The sequence below is a fragment of the Emydura macquarii genome, unplaced genomic scaffold (assembly GCF_026122565.2).
Source record: "Emydura macquarii macquarii isolate MOO-44397 ecotype Brisbane River unplaced genomic scaffold, CSIRO-AGI_Emac_v2 contig_3305, whole genome shotgun sequence".
NCBI classification, from domain to species: domain Eukaryota; kingdom Metazoa; phylum Chordata; order Testudines; family Chelidae; genus Emydura; species Emydura macquarii.
The window spans coordinates 5,383,697-5,406,274 of NW_027133442.1; the positions used below are offsets into that span (position 1 = coordinate 5,383,697).

Genomic DNA, 22,578 nt, shown 5'->3' on the forward strand with positions numbered 1-22,578 from the left:
CGCGCGCAATCCGAGCCAGCTGCGTAGGCAGCCTCAGCCCCGCCCCCATAGCGCCGCGCGCCCCACCCCCTCTCAGCCCCGCCCCCTGTTCTCATCCCTCCCACTGAAGCAGCCGTAGGCCCTGCCCCCGCCCGGCTCCTCCCCACAGGCAGCCACAAGCCCCGCCCACCCCCAATCCAGCGATGTGTGTGTGGGAACGGCCGTGGTACTGTCCGCGCAGAGAGATGGCGTATCCGGAAATTAGCCAATAGCCGCCGCCGGCGCGAGATTAAGGCGGCTATTCAAAACTCGATGTGTAGCTGTTGCTCGGTGACGGTGCGTGACTCTAACCGTCCTTCCCCTCCCTCTCCTTAGCGCCGCCAGCTGGGGGCTGGGCCCTTGGCCCTTGTCCGCGGGGCTCCGCCTCCTGCGCTGCCCGGCGTGCCGAGGGCGGGGTCCGTCCCTCACAGCTGCCCGACGTACAGCCGGCGCCGCCCGGCCCTAGCCCCGGCCACTCACGCCCCCGTCCCACGCCACACTCAGCCGGGCAGCCTGGGGCGGGGGGGTCGGTACAGCCCCCACCGCGCCTCGAGCCGACCGTCGCCTGCCGCCCAGCCAACGCCACGCGCCCCTCTTCCGAGACAGCAACGGTCACTAGCGGCGGGTGACTAACGTCCCCTCCCTCCAGAGCGGGCCGCCCGCGTCCCCACAGCTGGAGGGGGCTGGGCCACGCCGCGGTTTCCCTGCCCCCCCTCCGCCCCCACCGTAACTTGCACCCAGACTCGACTGCTTTAACGCGAAGGGATGCCACAGGTCTGCGGCGTGCTGCGTGTGGGGCATGTGTAAAACGTAAAGCACGTTATCACACAACCTGCCTCACAACTTAATGCGCGAGCCAAACGCTCGCTGGTGTGCGGCTGTATCGGCTTACAAGACAAAAGGGTCCCTTAGGGCCAACCCCCATCAAAAAGGAGTTTGATCTGAGGATAATGGGAGGCGTCAAGGCAAAACCAAAATCCGGTGGTCCCCAGGTGCGCTCAGCTGCAGAGCTGCACCAGGGTCTCTGCTTTTGCCCATGCTTATACTAGGAAATAACCGTGGGATCTGACCTCACTCTGTCTCTCTGGCTCAATGACTATTTACGTATTTATGCACAGGCAATAGTCATTGGGCCAGCAAAGGAGAGAATGGCTTCTTTGAAGTCCAGTGGTTCGGTCACCCGGAGAACCAGGGTGTAGGCAGGCTGCTCTACTCGCTCTGTCAGTGGAACAGCTTCAGCAGAAGAGGCTAAGGGAGCCCTACCTCAGAATATCCCACAGCTTGGCTGTTAGAGCACTCTCCTGAGAGGTAAGATTTGAACAGGGGTCTCCCTTCTCCCCTGCTAGCAGAAAAAGAGGAATTGAACTTGAGTCTTCCACATCCCAAGATAAAAGGTGGGTGCTGTCCCCTCCTCCGTGGATTTTGGGTGGGACTTGAACTGGTAGGTATGCTCAGAGGCTGCCTACCAGCTCAAGCTCTGCACACAATTTAGGCAGCCTAGTGCCTATCTTCCCCTGGTTTGTGAAGCTTAGGCAGGAAATAGGTGCCCAGACAACTATAGGGAGGCAGTAGTGTGCAAGCCCCAGGGAACTTTTACAGCAGAAAGTTAGGTGCTAAGTGAGATTTAGGTGCCTACAGGATCAGGCAGCAGCCAAGCTAGACTTTCATGGCTATCAATGGTGCTTAAAAGTGGGACTTATATACCTAAACTCCAGCACTAGGTGCCTATGTTGCTTCATGGATCACACCCGATAATTGTCAGAACAATTAAGACACTGATCATGCCCCTTTACAGTCAATGAGAACTAGGGATGTAAAATATTGTTTAACAAAACAACCACTTAAACAATTAAAATAATTGGTTAAACATTTAACCGATATAATACTTAACATTCCTAGGAGGTTGCAGGGACACCCGGGGGCTGGAAGGGGAGCATCCTGCTGTGCTTTTAGCTCTGCCACTGCGCAGGACCCTGGCTCCTCCAATCACCCGGAGCAGGTCCTCCAGAGCTGGGGCACCGCTGCCCCCCAATCTGCAGGAGGTGACAAAAAGGCACCTCTGCGCTCTGCCCAGCCCATCCACCTGCTGCCATGCTTCTGGCCCTGTCCCAGGATCGGAGACACCCCCCCAGACCCTTCACCTGGGTGCACTTCAGCCACTGCCGCCTGGTTCACTGCTACTCAAGCTGGTGCCGATCCCCTAAACTGCCAGGGCTCTCTGCTGCACATGCATGAGTGCTTTCCCAGCCTTCCCACCCCATCGTCCCTCCCTTCAACACCCCGTCCCCACTCACCCCCTACATGCACAGCCCTCCATGCAGCAAATGGTTAACGCAGTTTGTAAACGGTAAGACTAATAACTTACTGGTTAACCATTTGATATTTTACATCCCTAATGAGAACTTTTCCATTAACTTCACTGAGCTGTTAGTGAGAGAAACATGGTTAATGGGGAACTTTTGTACACAGATTCTAGTCAGGTGTCAACTGTGAACCATGCAGATGAATCTCAAAAAGCTGGTGGATGCATAAAGGATGTTTATTCAAGAAATCTTCACTGTATTGTAAAATTTTGTATCCACTAGATGGCACTAATAAGCTGTACTGAGGGGGTAAAATAGCTCTGTCAAACCACTGACTGGTTACTTGGCTACAAGGGAATGTTCAGCCAGCATAAAGGATCTCAGACTATACCAGTGGTTCTCAAACAAGGTATGCAGAGGTCTTCGGGGGTACATCTGCTCATCTAGATATTTGACTAGATTTACAACAGGCTACAGAAAAAGTATCAGCAAAGTCAGTACAAACTAAAATTTCATTCAGTGACTGATTTATTCTGCTCTATATAGTATACACTGAAATGTAAGTACAATATTTATATTCCAATTGATTTACTTTATATGGTAAAAATGAGAGTCCGCAATTTTTCAGTAATAGTGTGCTGCGACACTTTTGTATTTGTGTGTCTGATTTTGTAAGCAGTTTTTTCAGTAAGGTAAAATTTGGGGGTATGTACAAGAAATCAGACTCCTGAAAGGGGTAAAGTAGTTTGGAAAGGTTGAAAGCCCCTCGTCTATACAGCAGGGCTGAACTTCTGGCTAAGTTTAAGCCGATGGCAAAAGTCCCATTGTCTTCATGGGTGGGCAGGGGGTGCAGAATTTCACCCCAGGTGAGTTAGATAAATGAGACCTGAGCAAGAGGCAGACAACATTTGTATTTTTCCACACCAGAAATCTGTATTGGACTTTGGTGATACCTTCACTTTATAAATAAATTGCAGCTGGTCTTTGGCAAGTACCTGAACTTTCACTGGGGACCTTTGGTACACAGTGCTTGCTTCAAAAGGGTGGATTTAGGAGTATTGGGTCTAATGATGACCTCCAATGCCTGTAGTTTCCCATTGGCGTGGACAACCTGTTGCAGACTGAGGCTTGAGTTAAAGACCTCTTCCCAGGTATTTCAGCAAAAAGATACAAACAATGCTTGCCAAAAACCTGGCACAGCAGTTTGCAAGATGTAGAGGCACTACAAAGCTTGTAGTAGGCAACAGTGACCTTTCATCTAATGTAGACGAGGCCTCAACTTGGCTTGTTAGTCTCCCAACACAGAGTGCATGCTCCAAAAAGCAGATGGATCATAATACCACATCACCAGCTCCCTTTCTACTCTGTAACTCTGTCCATCAGATTCCTGGGGCCTGATTTCCCATTGCATTGCACTGTGGGAAGGGCATGGAAAAAACCGCTCTGATGTGGTAGTGTTTTACAACCATACTATGCTTGCTTTCCACAGATTTAAATAACTCAAAGTGGAAGGCAGGCCTCTTGTCTTTCTCCCCCTTTCCCTTTCTTCTGCACTGTTTCCTTCCATTCTTCCCCAGTTCCTCTTGGCTACTTTGTTTGTTCACAAGCACCATTTGTTTCCTCCCCACTCCTTTCTCATGTGTTGATTTCATCTTGCTCCCTTCTTACACAATTGCAAGCACTGAGCTATAGAAGGTTAAGAATGGAAAGACTCCTTGCTCCCCCTGCCATGTGAAAGATCCTGCTTTTCAGCAGACATTGCTAGTAACCATTGCAAGGCTATGCATTTCTAGTATTTTATTCTCCACTCTTCCCTCCTTAGGGTATGTCTACACTGGAGCAGGATGTGTAATTTCCATCTTGGGGCGCACATAATCATGCTATAGCTCTAAGCTACCATGCTAAAAAGTAGCTGTGGTGGTGGGAGGATCTAGCCCTGCCCCAAATACCTTCCTGTCTGTCTGAGCAGGGTGGGTAGTCCAGCCAGCTAGTTGTGCTGCTGCAGCCACACTTTTATTTCTAGTGTGCTAGCTCCATCAGACTAATGCAGGTATGTCTGCCTGAACTAGGAATTACTCCAGCTGCTGTGTAAACATACCCTTACTTTCCTGCTTTCTTTCAGCTTTCTCAATTCCCCTATAGGCCTCAATCTGTCCAAGAGATTTTATTATGGCTAAAGTGTTAAAACTTTATTGGCTCCCTCTCCATTCTTGGGAATGAGGCTGTGATGTCCATAAAAGATAGAGTGCAGGGGAGTGGTGCTAACTCAAGGTGTTGTTGACCATCCAGAAGCCAAGTTTAACAGACATTTAGATCAATAGAAAGCGAGCTCCAGAAAGGTGAAAGGTCCACACCTAACTGGGTTTTAGCATGCGCTGAAAAACACAATCTATTAACAGACTTGAATAATATAATTTTGATAATGCTCAGGGATAAGGGGCTTTGCTCAGGAGAATGCAAATGGGATGTGGAACCTTTCACCATTTTTGGTTTGAATTCAGTCAGCATTGGGTAGTGACTGTAGGTTGACTGAATTATGGGATCTCAGCCTAGTTCCTAGTAAACATATGCCCATATGAATAAAAACCACAGCAACTGATAGATCCTCTCTTTTTTGTACTTATCTGACTCCCTGTGCACCTCACAATCTTTAGTCTATTTATCCTCACAGTACCTCTGTGAGATGGGGATTATAGTACTTCCCTATTTTATAGATGGGAAACTGAGGCACAGGGAGATGAAGTGACTTGTCCAGGGAAGTCTGCAGCAGAGCAGAGATCAAACCCAAGTCTCTTGAGTCCCAGCCCAGCACCCTAACCCTTGGACCATACTTCTTCTGAGTCATTGTAGAAAGAGAGACTGAATGGACATGGAAGCTGAACTAACCTCTTACCTACAGAGGTGGTATTTACAGAACTAGGTGAGGCATGGTAATTGCCTAGAGGTATAATTGTGAGTGGTAGGTACTTGGAAACTAATCTATACAAATCAATTATTAATAGCTCCAAAAGTAACAATATATTTTCCTGATTAGTGCCTCTCAAAAGTAGTACTATATTACAGGCTGTTTAGAAATTCCTTTTGCTTTGTGTGTTTAAATTGCATGGTGACACCAAGGCCATGTTCAGCATTGTGACTAACATCCTCTCACTCAAGACTGGACTGACAGGATTGTCAAGAAAAATAACTGACTTTTCAAACCTGGAAAGTGAAGTTACTTCTCAGAGCTACAGTTAAAAACAGAAGTCCATTGCTGAAAGCAGGCATGTAACTTGCTACTACAGCCATAATTGCTTACTGTAATAACCCAGAATAGTAGGGGTATGTGGGCTGAAGACTCAGCCACTTGCCCATTATCCTGAGAAATTGTGCCAGGAAATGAATCACCAGGTCAGCTAAAGCACAAAACATAGTAGGTGCTGACTTTTTGTTTTGCCGGTGGGTGCCCTACCCTGGCTCTGCTACAGGATTGTGAGGTAGCAGGCTGTGCCAGGACACAAGCCCCCCAAAGTAGTCCTGATCCTGCCCCAGGACTGTAGGGCAGTAGGGTCAGGATGTGGCAGGCTAGGGCTCAAGGCACCCAATTTTCTAGCCAGGTGCCCCAAACTATCCCATCCTCTCCTTAGTCCTAGACCAGCTTCCTCCAGGACTTACCTGCTGCCTGAGTCAGAGGGAACCTGGCTGGGAGCTGCAGCCACGCACACCCTGTTGCCAAAGGAGGCATAAATTAATGCAAGTAGGAGGAGGGGAGGCACTGCAGGAGGGGTGGCCCCATTAGCCTCCAGATGAGCAACAGAGGCTGGTGGCACTGTGTGCTAACACCTAGCATGGCAATCAGTCTAACCGGAACCCCTTAAGCTGTTTTTTTGTGGTTGAGGGAAGGTGGGGTATGGCTTGAGAGTTGTGTCCCCACCCCTCTGGCTAGGTGTTGCCCTGAGGCTGGAGCAGAGGCCCCACCCCAGGGGCCTGGAATCAGAAGGACTTAGCCCTGCTGAAACAAGGAGGCACAGTCCCCGGGGAAATAACAATTCACAGCTGATTGATTTAACCTTATTAAATCAAACAGCTAATTGGAGGTGGATGGGGCAAGACAAACTGCAGCCACAGAGCATGGGTGAAATAGCTGATCCACAGATTCTCGCTATAGTTAATTACCCTGACCATCCCAGTGGGTGCTGAGCACCCACTATTTTTGTTCTGTTAGTGCTGGTGCCCGTGGGCACCCCAAATTGGTACCTTTACCCTTGAGAGCAGCTTGCAGTTTCCAGATGATGCTTGTCAGAGTGGCTGCAGGAGCATTCATGAGCTGAGAAGGTGGTTGGATGTTTGTCCAAGTGGGGTTGCAGGATTGCTCGGCTGTTCGGAGGGCAGTTGCATTATTTGGGGGGCCAGTTAAGAAACATGTGCTATGTACTGTGATGTAACTGAATGGTGTTATTCATCTGGAAGTCTAAAGGTTCAATCAAACCTTCACAGGACTTTAGGAGACAAAGAAGGCCTTTTTCAGAGATATGCTATGTCATACTCCTGCTATTTGCAAATACTACTGGCAAAATACTTCCTCACTTTCATCTGTTAAAGCATGACTTTTGGCTAGAGGCAAATTCTCATGAGATTGAACATTTCCATACATTCTCCAAAAAGTCAGTTTTCTTCTTTTTCATTTGTGCATCTCACTTTGCAACTTGTGATACCAGCTGGGATCCAGTAGTGCAGGTGTACAGCTGAACTGCTTGAAGCAATTATCAATGTAAACTCCCTAGAAATTTCACTGAGGAGACAAGTGAAAAAAATCTCAAATAGGAGTCAATCTTGATTGCTGTTTGTGATGTGTTCTAGGTGCCCAGGGGCCACTATTGAAATAATTCAGTTTGTTTTTTTCATTAGGAAGAAATACACAGTGCAACCCAGGACTCCACCTCTTCTGTTGCTGTTTTGTGGTGGGAGTTTTACAGTAAGAACGCAGTGCTCCTCCTAATGGGTTATGTTCAGTGAGAAGGTATTTAAGTAAACCTGAACAATTTTGGCATAATGTTTGAATCAAAGATTGAGATTTAATTCATCTTGGTCTAGGAAATTCCTTTGATTTTGAAAAGTACACCATGCTGTAAACAGATCGCAATAATCAGTAACGGCAGATTTGAGTCTAAGGAGCTGAAGAAACCCATACCTCAAAACTTTTAAGGGATGGATGGTGTATATCAAGGCTAAGGTGCATAAGCTATACCTGGCATTGAAAAGAAGACACACTACATGTAAGGAGAAGGATTTCTTTTAATGAAAATCTGAGTGCATATATTATTCCAGAGTCTAGTTTTAAGGCATCTGGGCCCAGATCTTCACAGATATTCAGGTGCTGGTGCCTAAATACTTGTGAGGATCTGGGCCTTGGTCAAAGGACAATCATTTTTTATTCAAACCATACGATTACAAGAAAACAATAAAATAAGTTCAAGGTACTTTGTTAATCTGTTCCATATTTATATCCCACATCTACAAAGACTTTCTTAAATAAAATTAAGAGACTCATGGCCTGTGTCCACAGTATTTAATAAACATGTATATCCAGAGAGGAGAAAAAAGGCAACATGGCAAAAAGTTGGTGGTGGGGACAAGTGGAGTAATGAAACAATGAGCAGGTTAGATGTGTACACAAATCCGTACAGAAAGCATTTGGTTCACTATAAGACTCTGTGGCAATAGACGAATTTGTAGTCAATGCAAAATCTTATTTCCCTTTCAAAAATTTTCTGTTAGCCATTCAGTTTAAAAAGAGTGTAAAGGTAATTCAGGATTCTATTTCAGCTGCAGCAAAGGCAAATGTGATCTAGAAAATAAAATTCCACAAGCTAATGTTGGTCAATAACATATTTGGAAGATTCCAGTACCTTTTGCTTTTGTTCTGCACTAATGAAAACATCAGTAAATCTCTTCCATTCCTCCTTCAAATGTTTTGCATATCTCTAGCTCCTAAGTAGCCACCTTGCTTCTCATCCAATCTCAGGAGGAGGAAGGCCTATGGCCATTTGGAAGTTTCACACCCTCTGACGTTCCAAGGAAATAAATAAGTTTTAAGGCCCCAATGCTGCAAGCTGAGCCACATGGCCAGATCCCTATGAAGCCCTAATGACTTCAGTAGGGCTTGTCAATGTGCCTGCCTGCCTGCACAGACTAGCTTTCAGAGCGGAGCCTCAAGTGTGTTCAGTGAGTGACTCTCTTTACGAGGAACATGGTCCCTCATCCTTGAAGATGTTTCATTAATGACTTACTACGTGATTACCTGCAAACTAGCAAGCACATTTCTAACTAGGCACCAAGACAACAAGTCCAAAACTCAATTACTTTGAGGTTTGAACCTTTGGGGCTGCAGCCAGTGCCTCCATAATCTATCTAATAGGAAATCAGAAAAAATATTGATATGTTACCTATCAGATGTGTACAGTTGGAAAGTTTCATCTTCTTGGCAAAGTCATCTATGAGCATATGTCATTACTTGCAAGATGTAAAGCACCAGTCCGGAGTCCTGCCAAACTGAGGGTAACTCAATGCAGCAATACGTACTTAAGGACATGTCTTCAACAGCTTAACTAACTTATGGAAATCACTGCAAGGAAGCAGAGGTGCTGAAGATTCACAGTTAATTGCAATATTCACTTTGCATGAAGTATTCTGATCTTAAGCCGCTTAAGATGATTTTAGTAGAGTTGTTTACATGATTTTAGAAATTCACATGATTTCTGGCTCATTGTGGCTGAAATACTAGAGTATATACATATCTTGAATGCTACTACTACATAAGGGTTATTGCTATGAATTCACTGGCAGAAAAAAAGAACTGAGGGGGCATAGGGCCAGTGGCATCCTATATACCGCGGCATGAGCACGGGGCTCCAGAAGGTGCCAAAGCCAGCCCTACAGTTACCACTAAGGCACAAAAAAATCTCCAACAGCCATGCACATTGGTGCACACACACCTAGCATGGAACCAACATGAGCAAGCACTCAAAGAAGAAACTTTGTATCAGCTAAATTCCATTAGTACCTTTGTGTTAAGACAATGTGGTTACTTTCACTTTTTGTACAAACAGAAGATATGGCTTTGCCCTGCTTGCTTACCAGAACAGATGATGAATTATAGAAGACTAGGATTCAAAGGGACCTCAGGAGGTCATCTAGTCCAAACCCCTACTCAAAGCAGGACCAACCCCAATTCAATTATCCCTACCAGGGCTTTGTCAAGCCACACCTTAAAAACTTCTACTGATGGAGATTCCACCACATCCCTAGGTAACCCATTTTAGTGCTTCACCATCCTCCTAGTGAAGAACTTTTTCCTAATATCCAATCTAGACCTCTCCCACTGCAACTTGAGACCATTGCTCCTAGTTCTGTCATCTATTACCCCTGAAAACAGCCTCGTTTCATCCTCCCTGGAACCCCCTTCAGGTAATTAAAGGCTGCTATCAAATCCCATCTCTTCTGCAGCCTAAACAAGCCTCGTTCCCTCAGCCTCTCTTCATAAGTCCTGTTCTCCAGCACCCTAATAATTTTTGTTGCCCTCTGCTGGAATTGTTCCAATTTCTCCACATTCTTTCTGTAGTGGGGGGGGGGCCCAAAACTGGACACAGTACTCCAAATGTGGCCTCATCAGTGCTGAATAGAGGGGAATAATCACTTCCCTCGATCTGCTGGCATTGCTCCTACTAATGCAGCCCAATATGCCGTTAGCCTTCTTGGCAATAAGGGCACACTGTTGACTCTTGTCCACTGTACCCCCCAGGTCCTTTTCTGCCAAATTTGCTGCCTACCAAGTTGGTCCCCCGTCTGTAGCAGTGCATGGGATTCTTCCATCCTAAGTACAGGACTCTGCACTTGTCCTTGTTGAACCTCATCAGATTTTTTTTGGCCCAATCCTCCAATTTGTGTAGGTCACTCTGCATCCTATCTCTACCCTCCAGCATATCTACCACTGCCGCCAGCTTAGTGTCATCTGCAAATTTGCTGATGGTGCAATCTACCCCATCCTCCAGATCATTAATGAAGCTGTTGAACACAACCGGCCCCAGCACCAGCCCCGGGGGACTCTGCTTGTTACCAGCTGCCAACTAGACATTGAGTCATTGATCACTACCTGTTGAGCCTGATGACCTAGCCAGCTTTCTATCCATCTTATAGTCCATTCATCCAACCCATACTTCTATAGCTTGCTGATAAGAATACTGTGGTAGACCATATCAAAAGCTTTGCTAAAGTCAAGGTATATCACATCCACTGCTTTCCCCTAATCACAGAGTCAGTCATCTCATCATAGAAGGGCAGACTTGCCCTTGGTGAATCTATGCTGACTGTTCCTGATCACCTTCCTCTCTTCCAAGTGCCTCAAAATGGATTCCTTGGGGACCTACTCCATGGTTTTTCCATTCATGATGAAGTGACTGTAACCTGAAAGTAGCAAACTCTTACCCACACACTTCACTTTACTCACCTGTGTCATCTCTGGGATGCTCAGGTGAGCAAAGTTAAGCATGTGTGAAAGTGTTTACAGGATCAAGGCTTATGTTGGAAATTTGAGGTTACTCCAGTATGAAAAGTCCATTATTCGCATATCATAGTATAGTAAATAGTTTCTTTGCTTTTATGTGAATTGTGCAGTCCTCATAAAAGGTTTTCTTTCCCAACATCAGTTTTCATTAGTATGGAGACAATTTTACAAGTATTTAAACAAGTGAGTCTGTCTGCTCTATAAAAAGCATTTCTGAATGCTTTCTGTTTGAAGAGCACTTTTTTAATGGTGGTGGAATACACATAGGATGGGCGTCTCTTGAAGTTTTAATAGCCTTCTAACTGCAAACTTTTATGGGAGAGGGCTTCTGGATCTATGGTCCTGAGACACCACAGGACCCCTATGGATCTCAGGAGATTCCAAGGGGTGGGATTGGGCAGGTCACACTTTTTTCTGCACAAGAATGGCCAGTGCACTGGAGCGATCTGGAGGAAGCTAAGAATTTTCCATGGAAGACAGTGATCCTGCCTATTGTATTTCATTAATACTGCAGACCCTAGTGACAATAAAAATAGTATACATATGTACAAAGGTCACTCTCCTCTGTAAAGCATGCAACACAGGCAAAATGTGATCCAAGAATGCACACGTCTGAACAGTCAGCTTGTACCACAAACAGCTTGAGATTTGCTTCCATGTTTAGTGACTCGATATCAGAATCCTTTATGGCTCAAGAGCTCATAGCTACTCTCACTGTAGGCTAGTGCTCCAATATAGACAGAGAAAATATGCAATTTTGCCCGCAAGTCAGGTTCTGATTGATTACTCTGATTCTGGGCCAAATCTTGCAGCTCCCTGAAGCCCATAAGAGTTTAGCCTGAGTTAGAGATTGCAGTAGGGTTACAAATTTTGGCTCAATGACTCCAAATGAAATGATCCACAGTAGTGTAGAAATTACTGTGGCAATCACTTAGCCACTTGATGTAGTTACTGCCTATGAGGCACTGAATGTAGTCCTTGGATTAGCAGAGCTTCCCTTAAGAATTGAAGGTCATTGGGCCTGATTACAAATAGAGTATTTTCTAACCTCTTAATACCCAGAAGGGAGCAGGGAAATCTTTTTGTACCAATCTGTGCTGTTCTAGGTTAGTACTTCTGAATGCCTGGTGCCAAGGTAACATACAAATTAAACCTTTATAATGTAAACTCTGACACCTTTAAATGGTTACAAAAGACAATGAATATTTTTCTACAACTATTTTCAGTTCCTTATTTTTTCCCTATCCTATCCTGTTTTCCTTAAGTTGCTTAAAAGTGATTTTCCTTCCTCTTCTTCCCAGTGGAACATGCAACAAAGCTCTAACTGCACACCTGGCAAAGAATTCTTTCAATGGGAATAGAATGAAATGACAATTTAGCATCACAGTAGCACTAGACAGAGAGGGATACTCCTAAAGCATGATTTTAATCTATAAAATTTGTCAGGTACTGATCGGAAAAACAATTAGAGACAAGCTTTCAAGCTACACAGAGCTCTTCTTCAAAAGTTTGACTCTGTCTCTTCCACCAACAAAAATTGGTCCAATAAAAGATATGACCTCACCCACTTAGTGTCTCTCATATCCTAGGACCAACACAGCTACAATACCACTGTGGAAAAGGAAAATTGTCTATTCAGGAAGCCAGTGCATGGTAAAATTCAGCAGGAGCCAGTTCTGTGTTCATATGTGAAGGGAACATTTGGCAGTGGGGAAGCCATTCCCTGCCTGCAAAAAAAGGAGGGGAGGGGGGCTTAGCAAGTCATGTGGGCAACTTCAGCCCCAAAGTGGCAGCACGAGAATTCCGCCTTGCACATCGCCATTGCTGCCCTATCTGAGCCCTGGTGAGGCAGGGAAGCACAATCATTCCCATTTTGCAGATGAAGCTCTGGGGCACAGTGAAGTGAAGTGCCTCACCTGAGGTCCCACAGAATTCATTTAATTAACAATTCCTAAGTGTTGCTTGCTTTTCCTGTTCTTCCAATGTGAAAGACCCTCAGTGCTGATGAGCTCTGTCATATTCAAAGTCCAGCCTTGTTAGGGGCTGTTCACCCCACACCGCCCCGAAAGGGTTAAGGAGGCTCAGAAGGTGCCACTTATCCTGGTAAGATGCAGCTGGGGGGAGATCTGGGTTTGACTGACAAGCACTCATTGAGTATGGAGTCCACCTTGGCACGAGTATGCAGGGGCTTGTATAAAGCCAGGAAATAGGAGCAGAAGGTGCTGCAGTATGGAGGTCTGCAGTCACTCTCTGGGAGCAGAGAGCTGAGTAGGGAACCCATGGTGCAGCAGAAACCCTGGGATCCTGACCCTGAAGGAATAGGTTACCCAGAGGGGTGAAGAAGAAAGCCTGTGGAAGGCAGAGTAGGAAGTGGCCCAGGAAAACAGCAGCAGAACTTGGCTGCTGATGGTAAGGTCCCTGGCTGGAAACTGGAGTGGCGGGTGTGCCCAGGTTCCTCTACCATCCACTGGGAAAGTGACACATTCAGAAATGGGAAGACTGCCTGGAATGGCACCCAGGCAGCTGGTCCAGTGAGACTTTATTATCCTGGAATGGGAAAACTTTATAGGGACCTGACTGGATCACCAGGCCACAAAGAGGAAGCACTGCTATAGCTAGAGAACAAGAGGGGCTGTGGTGTGAGTGAAGGAAGAAAGTCAGACCGGGCAAAGCTACTCCACAGATGCAGCCACAGGGAGATACCCCAGTGGTGAGTGACCCGTGGTACAAGCCTGTTACCTAAGAGTTTCAAAATATGTAGAGCCAAATCCCCTGTTAAGTGCACAGGCCATGTAGGTGGGCAGCACCTTGTGGCTCACACTCAGGGTACTGGATTTCAAGTTCTGCCTCAGCCACCAACTCCTTGTGTCATTTTGCTTTATTCTTTCCTTCTCCCCAGTTGCAAGGTGCTGTACTTAGGGCCTGAGGGGCACTGATGACAAGAGAGATGTAGCTGCTGTAAAATCCAATATAAGTGACAGCTGCATGTGCCCTCCCTACCCAGCTGGGACATGAGGCAACATGGCTTTAAAGGAGGCTAATCAGCTCCAGGCTCAGATGGGTGCTGAGATCTGTTACCTAGGGGGGAGTAAGTCCTGATTTTCAGAGGTATTTAGGCCCTCACTACCATTGATTTCAATGGGAGTTAAGGACCAAAAGATCTTTGAGGATCTGGGCCTAGGCTCACTGAGTTGGGGGAAGGAAACAACTCTACCTCAAAGGAAAGGGGGGATCCTTTGGACCCCAGATTGACTGTTTTGAGTCAAGTGTGATGAGGCCTAAAACCATGATCGGGTGCCAAAGCAACTCCATAATGAAAAGGATATGGCTACCTGATCTGTGATCCATTTCACAAATAAGAGCATGTGCCAAAAAGGCACCACTGCTGCAGCTACTTGAACCGGGATAACCAAGTTAGATTTAGGTTATGGATTCTCCATCATTGGAGGTGTTTAAGAACAGGTTGGACAAATACCTGTCAGGGATGGTTTAGGTTGGTCCTGCCTCAGTGCAGGGGGCTGGACTTGATGACCTCTCAATATCCCTTCCTGCCTGACCTGTCTATGATTCTAAGTTGAATGAAAAATTGAAGACGTGTATTCTCTTACTATTCTCCAAAATGGCAAAATATTTTATAAAATGTCTTCCCATCTGTGTCTGAGAGCAGCTGGGAAAAAGTATTGCTTCAAGCATTAAAAACATCACCTCCCTCAACAGTCAAACATTTTACTAGCTGTTTATTTTTAATGCAGCTAGTGGAAACCTCAGAAGGCACTTTACCTAAAAATACGTAGTTATGGCAACTTCAGTAAGGCACTGTTCTTAACATGTGATGCTTCACATTGCATATTCCATGGTTTCCAAGGAAAGAGAAGACAGCTGTATACTATTGTCTATGATAAATCATAGATTATGTTTTGAGAAGTATCTTTTTGTGGTCTTAGGGGTGAGCAGAATTTGATGATAGTCCATGAAAGAGCAAAGTTATCTGGATGGTTCTTTATGTTCCTCTGAATTTCTTTTGAAAAAAGACAAAAGACCTTCCTATGTAGATGCAGACTGCTTGGTTTTGTATTTCTGGTAGGCATCTAGTATTTCTGTGACGACACTTGGATCATCCAGCGTAGTGATATCTCCCAAGTCACTGGATTGATCGGTGACTATTTTCTTCAGCACTCTTCTCATGATTTTCCCAGATCGTGTTTTAGGAAGGCGTTTCACCACCTGAAAAGAGGAAAAAATAAATGTGCCTTAGAACTTTGATCCTGAAAATGTTTGAGTGAAACCAGCCTTGAAATGATCTCACTGCATATCTGCAATGAGATTCCTGGGAACTACTTAAGAGCTAGGAATGGTGATCCCTGTCCAGGAGGAAAGCATATAGTGATGTTTAGTCTTCTTTTATTTTTAAACTGATTTTTTCCCCTTTCTTTTTCCAGTTTTGGCTCAATGGGAGCGGCTGAGTGCTCAGCACTGTTGAAAATCAGGCTACTTATTCTGGTGCCACACTGTCGAGTTAGAAGCCTAGCTCTATGCACCTGTTTGAAAATCTTGGCCTCAGCACTCTCACAAATCTCAGCCTGGCTTACAAGAGGGGTAGGTATCATCATCCCTGTGTTATAGCTGAGGAATCTAATGCCTAGAACAGTGAAGCAGTCTGCTCAGGGTCACACAATACTGTAAGTCAGTGGCAGAGCCAGAAATACATCTCAGGTCTCCTGATTCCCAGTCCCATGTCCTATCCATTGTACTCTGCTGCCTCCTATGTACAGGCTAGGGTTAACATTAACTGATAAGGTCATAGGAAGGCCTTAGTGATGGCCCTGAAGAGTTACTATTTGTCTGGCTTCTGTTGGCTAGTCCTTTATACAGAACAGAGGCAGACAGGTCATATAGCCTGCCGTATGACTGCTCTGTTTTTGGATAGATATGCTGAAGGCAGGCCAATGGGTAAGAAAACTGAAGAGCATTAACTGCTAGTCTGCAGGGGAAGGGAGCAGTATGATCAGCCATGGACTTTCCTCTGGGACTATCTGGGAATCCAGGAGAGCCTGGATTCCATGTGACTCCACTCCTGGGAACACCTGACAGCTCTGGGAGTGAGTCTTTAAATGCCTGGGTGAGATGAGCATCTCATGGCGGTGCATAGTATGCTTTACTTCATCTTTGTATGTAGCTTTGCTCTTGTATGTTCTAACTTTTCCCTTAAATTTTGATTTTTTTTTTTTTTTAAACACTAGTATATTCCATATACCTCTGTATTCTCACCAGTACACCCCTGATTACAATTAACTGTACTGTGGGTCTAGCAGACAGAGGCATAAGAACGCAACAGTGATGCTGTATTAAGATGGAGGCAGGAAATATCACATTTTAAACTTCGCTGTCTGTACATGCTTTGAATATGAGGGGCCAGCTCCACCCGTGCCAGAGCTCTGATCAGTGCGGTTTGGAGCACCCTTTATATTCCCCAGATTGGCAGGGTGGTTCAGTCCTTGGCAAAAGTAGAACAGCCTCAGGACGACTCTAAATTGTACGCAGCTGCAGTGACACACCACCCTGAGGCTGCTTTGCAATCAATGATTCCCAGGTGTACTGGCACTCTAGCCATCTCCCTTTTCCTGCAGCCAGGCCTTTGATATACACTCTCTGTGTAGGGAGTATGAGTGGCCTAGGGCTGCTATGCCAGTTCTGCATCATGGAGGGATTCCTCATGTATCTGGTTAATCTGGCTCTAAGGCTGCATTGCCAGGGAGGAACAAAGAAGCATTAATGGGGGCAGGATCAGGCCTGTTAAGTGGGTTACAAATGAGATGTCTTGCAATTGTAGCCCCTGACACTTACCAGAACGTGATCAGGCACAGCATACTTTGCAATCTTGGAAGCAACTATAGCTCTGAGCTCTTCTTTAACATGTTCTGTATGAGTTATGTCTTCCTTTAACACTATGAAAGCAAAGGCACCTAGAAGAAAAATAAACAGTGGCCATGCACTGTACATTAAATTGTTAGTGGGAAAGGCATTCACTAAAGTGTGTGTACACACATAGTGCTATTTCAAATGCCTGTAGCAACTGTCAGATTTAGGGTCTCCCTAGCTCACTGATGGCTGGTTTACACTTACCTGGAAATTTGGCGGCAGTCGACGGGAGTTACACAAACTATGCAGAGTAGTTTGCATAACTCATGTCAACTGCTTCTGCGCGCTGTTTACACTGTGCTACCCTACTTGAGGGGGTGGACTTATTCAGTTGACTTCCTGATCAATTGAGCGGGTCTCACTTGACCGCTCAATCGATCCTGAAAGATCAATCTGGCGGCGGCGATTTTGCCGTCGTCAGTGTAACCGTAGCCTGAGAGTAGTACCTCACATTGCAGGTGTTCCCAATGAAACCAGTGGGCTTATTTACATAGTAGAGGTGAGTGAGGATGGTATAATCAAGCCCTTAATGATTACTGTGCCTTGTTCTGGAATCCCTTGACCAGATGCTGATGTCAGTTACAGTGATAATAAATCTGGAGTAACTCCACTGAAGTCACCAAGCATAAACGAGACCAGAATCTTGCCCATGGAGGTCAGGGTTCTGGATCCCATTTCAAATTATTTTCTTGAGAGCAAACCTTTATTTTCAGTTACTAAAATGGAGTCAAACACTACAGTAAAACACTATCCCCTAATAATGATAAGGGTTTAAAGGCTTGTCTACACAGGGACATCCAAGAAAATTAATCTGAATTAAAGGTGTGAATTTGAAGTAGATTAGTTAAACCAAATTAAACCTGTGTGAACACCCTGATTTGAAATAAAAGTGGCCTTAATTTGGTTTATCTTAATTCAATTCCGAAGTGTATTAAGCAAAACCAAGTTAAGGCCACTTTAATACTGAATAAGAGTATCCACATAGTGATTTTATGTAATTTAACTAACCCACTTCAAATTCACACATTTAGTTGATTCAGATTAATTTTCCTAAATGTCTCTATGTAGACAAACCCTTAGATGATTTTCCCCTCCTCACAAACTAGGAAATTAATGCACAGTGAAGTTCTTCACTTAATCCTAAACTCATCTTGTTGTGTCTCAGTTTATGGGACATAAGACCAATGAAGGGAACCTGGTATCTAAGATCCCTGCACCCTCTAAGCATGAGTTATGGAAACATTATTATTCTACTAGCCCAGTTTTGCTTTCACTTACAGGGATGCAGCTCCAATTTTTTTAATTGTATGACTTGGGTCTGGTCTACATTACAGACTCATATCGGTATAACTGTGTCGCTCAGGGGTGAGACACCTGAGCAACGCAGTTATATCAACCTAACTACCAGTGTACACAGCACTGTGTTAATAGGAGAGCTCTCTCATGTCATCTTAGAAGGTCTTCATGAAGGTGCTACAGTAGCATAGCTGCATCAGTGCAACTGCGCTGATGCAGCATTTTAAGTGTAGACTTGCCCTTAGAACAGAAAGGGACCCGATGATGTTCTGCCAATATTTTAACATGGGGCTCCCACAAATATTTCCCCCTTCAGTCTGTGATAAGCTTTCTATACGAGAAATGCAGGAGTTTGCAGAGATCAAAGATGAAGAAAGGAGGTGATATCTGCTTCTTTTTTAAATAAAAAAAAAATGCTTTCTCTGAGTTAAATGAGCAATGGTAATTGAATTCCAGTAGGAATAAGGTTGGGCTGGTCCTTAGCTTCATTAGTGGAAGTAGGGAAACCTGTGAAGAGAGGGTTAGGAAGGTGGTAAGATTCAAGGTCTGGTGCCTGTCCAGTCTATAGCCCTCTAGTGAGAATGCCTACCTTCTGGCTTCTGCAGATTTCTCCCTGGAGACTTCAAACCTTAGTGTCTCTGCTGCTATCACAGTGAGGTGCAGAGAGACAGCTGGCCTTTGATTAGCTAGGCTCTTGCCCATTAAGGGCTTTAAGTATCAAGAGCAGGTCATTGAAATGGATCCAGAAGTGGACAGGGAGTGAGAGCAGAAAACAAAGTATCAGTGTGATGTGTTGAACTAGCCAATCTCCCTTTCAAACTGCCAGGTGCTCTGAGCACTGGCTTGGCAGAAAGTTGAGGGAAAGGTTACAAATGAAATTGCCATCTGTATATTTCTATTAACGACACTATTTGACACACTTACCTTCTCCTTTGATCTCATGGGGATAACCAATCACAGCTGTTTCAGGCACAGCCGGATGTTCATCCTTTAAAAAAAAAAATGGAGCAAAATATAACAGTCCCCCTCTTTCAGGCCATGGGGGTATGTCTACACTGTAATAAGACATCTAAGGCTGGCCCTGCCAGCTGACTCGGGCTAAAGGGGTTGGGGCTAAGGGGATGTTTAATTCTGGGGTGGATGTTCAGGCTCACTCCTCCCCAATCGCTGGACCCAAATTCCCCAATATCTACACAATTATACAACCCCTTAGCCCAAGCCTGAGTCAGCTGACACAGGCCACCTGTGGGTTTTTAATTGCAGTGTAGACAGACCCCTAGTGTACAGGAGCCCGTGCTTGCTCTGCTAGGAATTGTAATGTTGCTAAATACGTGTGGAGTTCTTAATACATTTCCTACTTTTCTGTGCCTTCCGTAAGTGCAAAGTACCGAAAGGCCAGCTTCTGCACTTGGACACGCTAGTCAGTGCTTAATGAAATTAACAGGAGCCGTGTGAGCCTGTCAGAACAGCATTTAACCCCTTGGTTCTGGTTGAACAGGGCCCTGTTTTTAAACAACTTACTAGTATTTTCTGACATCCCTTTTGGCTAAGTAAGAATAAATCCAGAAAAAAATGCATCTCGTCTATACTTGGTGTTAGCCCCTATGCAGCCAGCAGTGGCCAGTGACCGGAGCAGCTACACTACTGCAAACCTCAAGTACAAACACAGCTGTGGTTTGCACTCACTGAGCCTCTCCTTGCTTGACACGAGCTTGTGTTGCTTACACGTGGGTTTGCACTGACGCAGCCCCATTGACAGCAGACCAACAATGGTTGAACCGCAAGTACCATCAAGGCTTTGAGCTTCATTCTCCACTGCTTTGCACTTTGGGTAGTCATCTACACCAAGCCAAGTGCACAGCATCTGTCTGATATCCACTTAGCATTGGGGTAAATCAGCACAGAAGGTATAGGAGAAGGCTGTAGAGAAGTAGGCCTCAGTGTTCCAATGGATGGAAGAGGCACTGCTGTGCTGAATATAGATCTCTATTATATGATGGGATAGTCAAACTTACTGACCCGCCGAGCCACATTTGATAATCTTCAGAAGTTCAAGAGCCAGGTGCACTTGCCGGGGCTCGGGGCCTCACCCTGAGGGAGGTGCCTCCCATACTTCCTGCAGGGCTGAAGCCCTGAGCCCTGGCATCCCACCGCAGGGCAGAAGCCCCAAGCTCTGCTCCCCTCTCACTCCCTGCAGTCTGGTAGGCAGAGAAAGAGGGGAGCATGGGGTGTTCTGCAAGCTGCACTTTAACTGTAAAAGAGCCACATGTGGTTCATGAACCGCAGCTGGGTCACCCTGGTTATATGTCTTCATAATACTGACTTATTCTGCCATGATTCACTGTTAAAACTGACAATCCTACACAGAGAGAGCAGAGCATGTGTACAGACTGATAGACAGAGCATATATTCATCCTAAACCGAAAATGGGTTATGCTATTTTAAATTTGATTAAAATATGGACGAAAGCTTTGTCTTAGCTAGACTTCTCTGAAAAGGAATCGGCATGAAAATATATATAGTGGTAATCGTATTAGGTCTTCAAAAAGCTATCATTAAATGTCTGCACTGTCACTAAGAGATTTATTTGCAGATATGATATTACAATCATTCCTGCAATGTAAAGATGATTTTGGTTTATCAAATTTCACATCTGATTAATGTTTGCAAGTGAGGCACATAAAATGCAAATAAACACTCAGGTCAAGCTGTGATAGAAATGCTGTATTCAGTTCTGTGGCTACCATCACCTCATCTAGATGATGGGCCAGATCCTCAACTGGTGTAAATTGCCATTGCTCCATATTTAATGTTGGAGAAGGTTACAAAACATGTTCAAACAGTATAGATAGGCCTGAGCCACAAAACTGAGAACAAAACATTACTCCATCAAAACTATTGGTGGGGGAAGCTAGAGAGGGGAGTTCTGATCCCTTCACCATCCCAAAGTAAACAGCAACGGGATTAAGTCACTGATATAACTTGAAGAGATGAAATATGATTCAAATCTTGTCAGTTCACCAAAGGATTTGCATTTAGCCCTTCACTTTGATATCCTCCATAAAAACTATCTTACCCCTGAATGAACTTCATCCATACACCCTTTCATGGTTTACATAACAAGACTGTATTCTTCAGCATAAACACCGCCTGGTGTATTTTGTACCCAGGGTGTGTGTAGGGGAAACATATACCAGAAAAATGCAAATATGTACACATATGAGCTCATGGGCTAGATCCTCTAGTGGTGCACATCAGCACTGCTCTTTTGAAGTATATGGAGCATTTCTGATTTTTACCAGCTGAGGATCTGGCCCCATGTATGAAGGGCCTTTCTTGGTATTGAAAATTACCATGGCATCTTCAATCTCTGCAGTTCCAAGCCTGTGACCACTGATATTTATGACGTCATCCATCCGCCCTGTTATCTGGTAATGTCCCTCCGAGGATCTATGCGCACCATCCCCTGTGAAATAATAACCTGCAGCAACAAAGAACCATCCCCTGTGATCAACAGCAGCTAGTATAATAATTCATTATTAATATTTGTGGTTATTTTTATCATTACTTTATACTTTCAGCCCCTTTCAATCACAGATCTCAAAGCACTTTACAGGCTTTACAGTTAACTGAGCTACACCACTCTGGAAGGGAAGGTTTTGTTACATCCACTTTACAGACGGATAGTAGCCACTCACTTCTAATTAGGAAGTTATATCCTGGATAAGGCACTGAACTGGAATGCAGGAGATCTGGGCTCTGTACCCAGCCGTGCCACAGCCTTCCTACGTGACCTGAGGCAAATCACTGATTCTCTCTGTGCCTCAGTTCCCTGGTGTACAATGAGGATAACAATCCTTCCTTTCTTCCAGTCAGTGATTTGTTTTGTCTACTTAGACTAAGCTCTTCAGGGCAGCACCCAGCACAACAGGACTCTGATCTCAGCTGGGCCTTGACACCACGGAATACAATCAAGCATTCTGAGAAAACACGACTCCTGCTGTCCCTGCAATGGAGAAGGGAACGAGCCCCTTGCCAGCACCTTCCTCCTAGGGCCCCATGAGGCACTCTAACAACCTTAGCACTCTGCACACACACGGCTTCCAGTTGCCACTGCTGGGCTTCCCTTCACACACATTCCTCCAGGGGATCACGGTTTAAGAGCCAGGAGTTAGTCCTTGAACCCTGCTTCCTGTTCAGTGAAATTAAACATACGTAGGACGTCCATGATGGCATGACATCAGGCTTTAGTTCCACGAGAGGCAGCATGGTCCAGTGGATTCAGCCTTTGACTGGGACTCAAGACACCTGGGTTCTAATCCTGGCTCTTACACTGACCTGCTGTGTGACCTTGGGCAAGTCCCTCTGTTCTGTTTCTCTTCCCACCCTCTCTTGTCTATTTGCACTGTGAGCTCTTTGAGTCAAGAGGTGCTGTTTCTTATTATCTGTACGTACAGCACTTAGCAGAATGGGCTCCTTGTCTGGGGCCTCTCTGCATCA

At 45.3% G+C, this 22,578-nt stretch overlaps 1 protein-coding gene and 1 long non-coding RNA gene across 2 annotated transcripts in view; one reads left to right on the forward strand and one right to left on the reverse strand.

Annotated features, from left to right (window-relative positions):
* Window positions 1–7,577: 7,577 nt before the first annotated feature.
* The window catches only part of ACSS1 (acyl-CoA synthetase short chain family member 1), an 83,491-nt gene continuing 68,490 nt past the window's right edge, over window positions 7,578–22,578 (reverse strand). Inside the window, exons 11-14 of the mRNA XM_067532938.1 lie at window positions 21,432–21,559; window positions 19,003–19,066; window positions 16,708–16,826; window positions 7,578–15,087 (exon numbers count right to left, since the gene is read on the reverse strand). Coding sequence (XP_067389039.1) covers window positions 14,908–15,087; window positions 16,708–16,826; window positions 19,003–19,066; window positions 21,432–21,559 — 491 coding nt within the window. The 3' untranslated portion in view covers window positions 7,578–14,907. The remainder of the gene's footprint in view (window positions 15,088–16,707; window positions 16,827–19,002; window positions 19,067–21,431; window positions 21,560–22,578) is intronic.
* LOC137143254 (uncharacterized) lies at window positions 13,102–22,422 on the forward strand. Its single transcript, XR_010917136.1, has 3 exons — window positions 13,102–13,272; window positions 15,303–15,459; window positions 21,976–22,422. It is a non-coding gene; the product is annotated as an uncharacterized lncRNA (long non-coding RNA).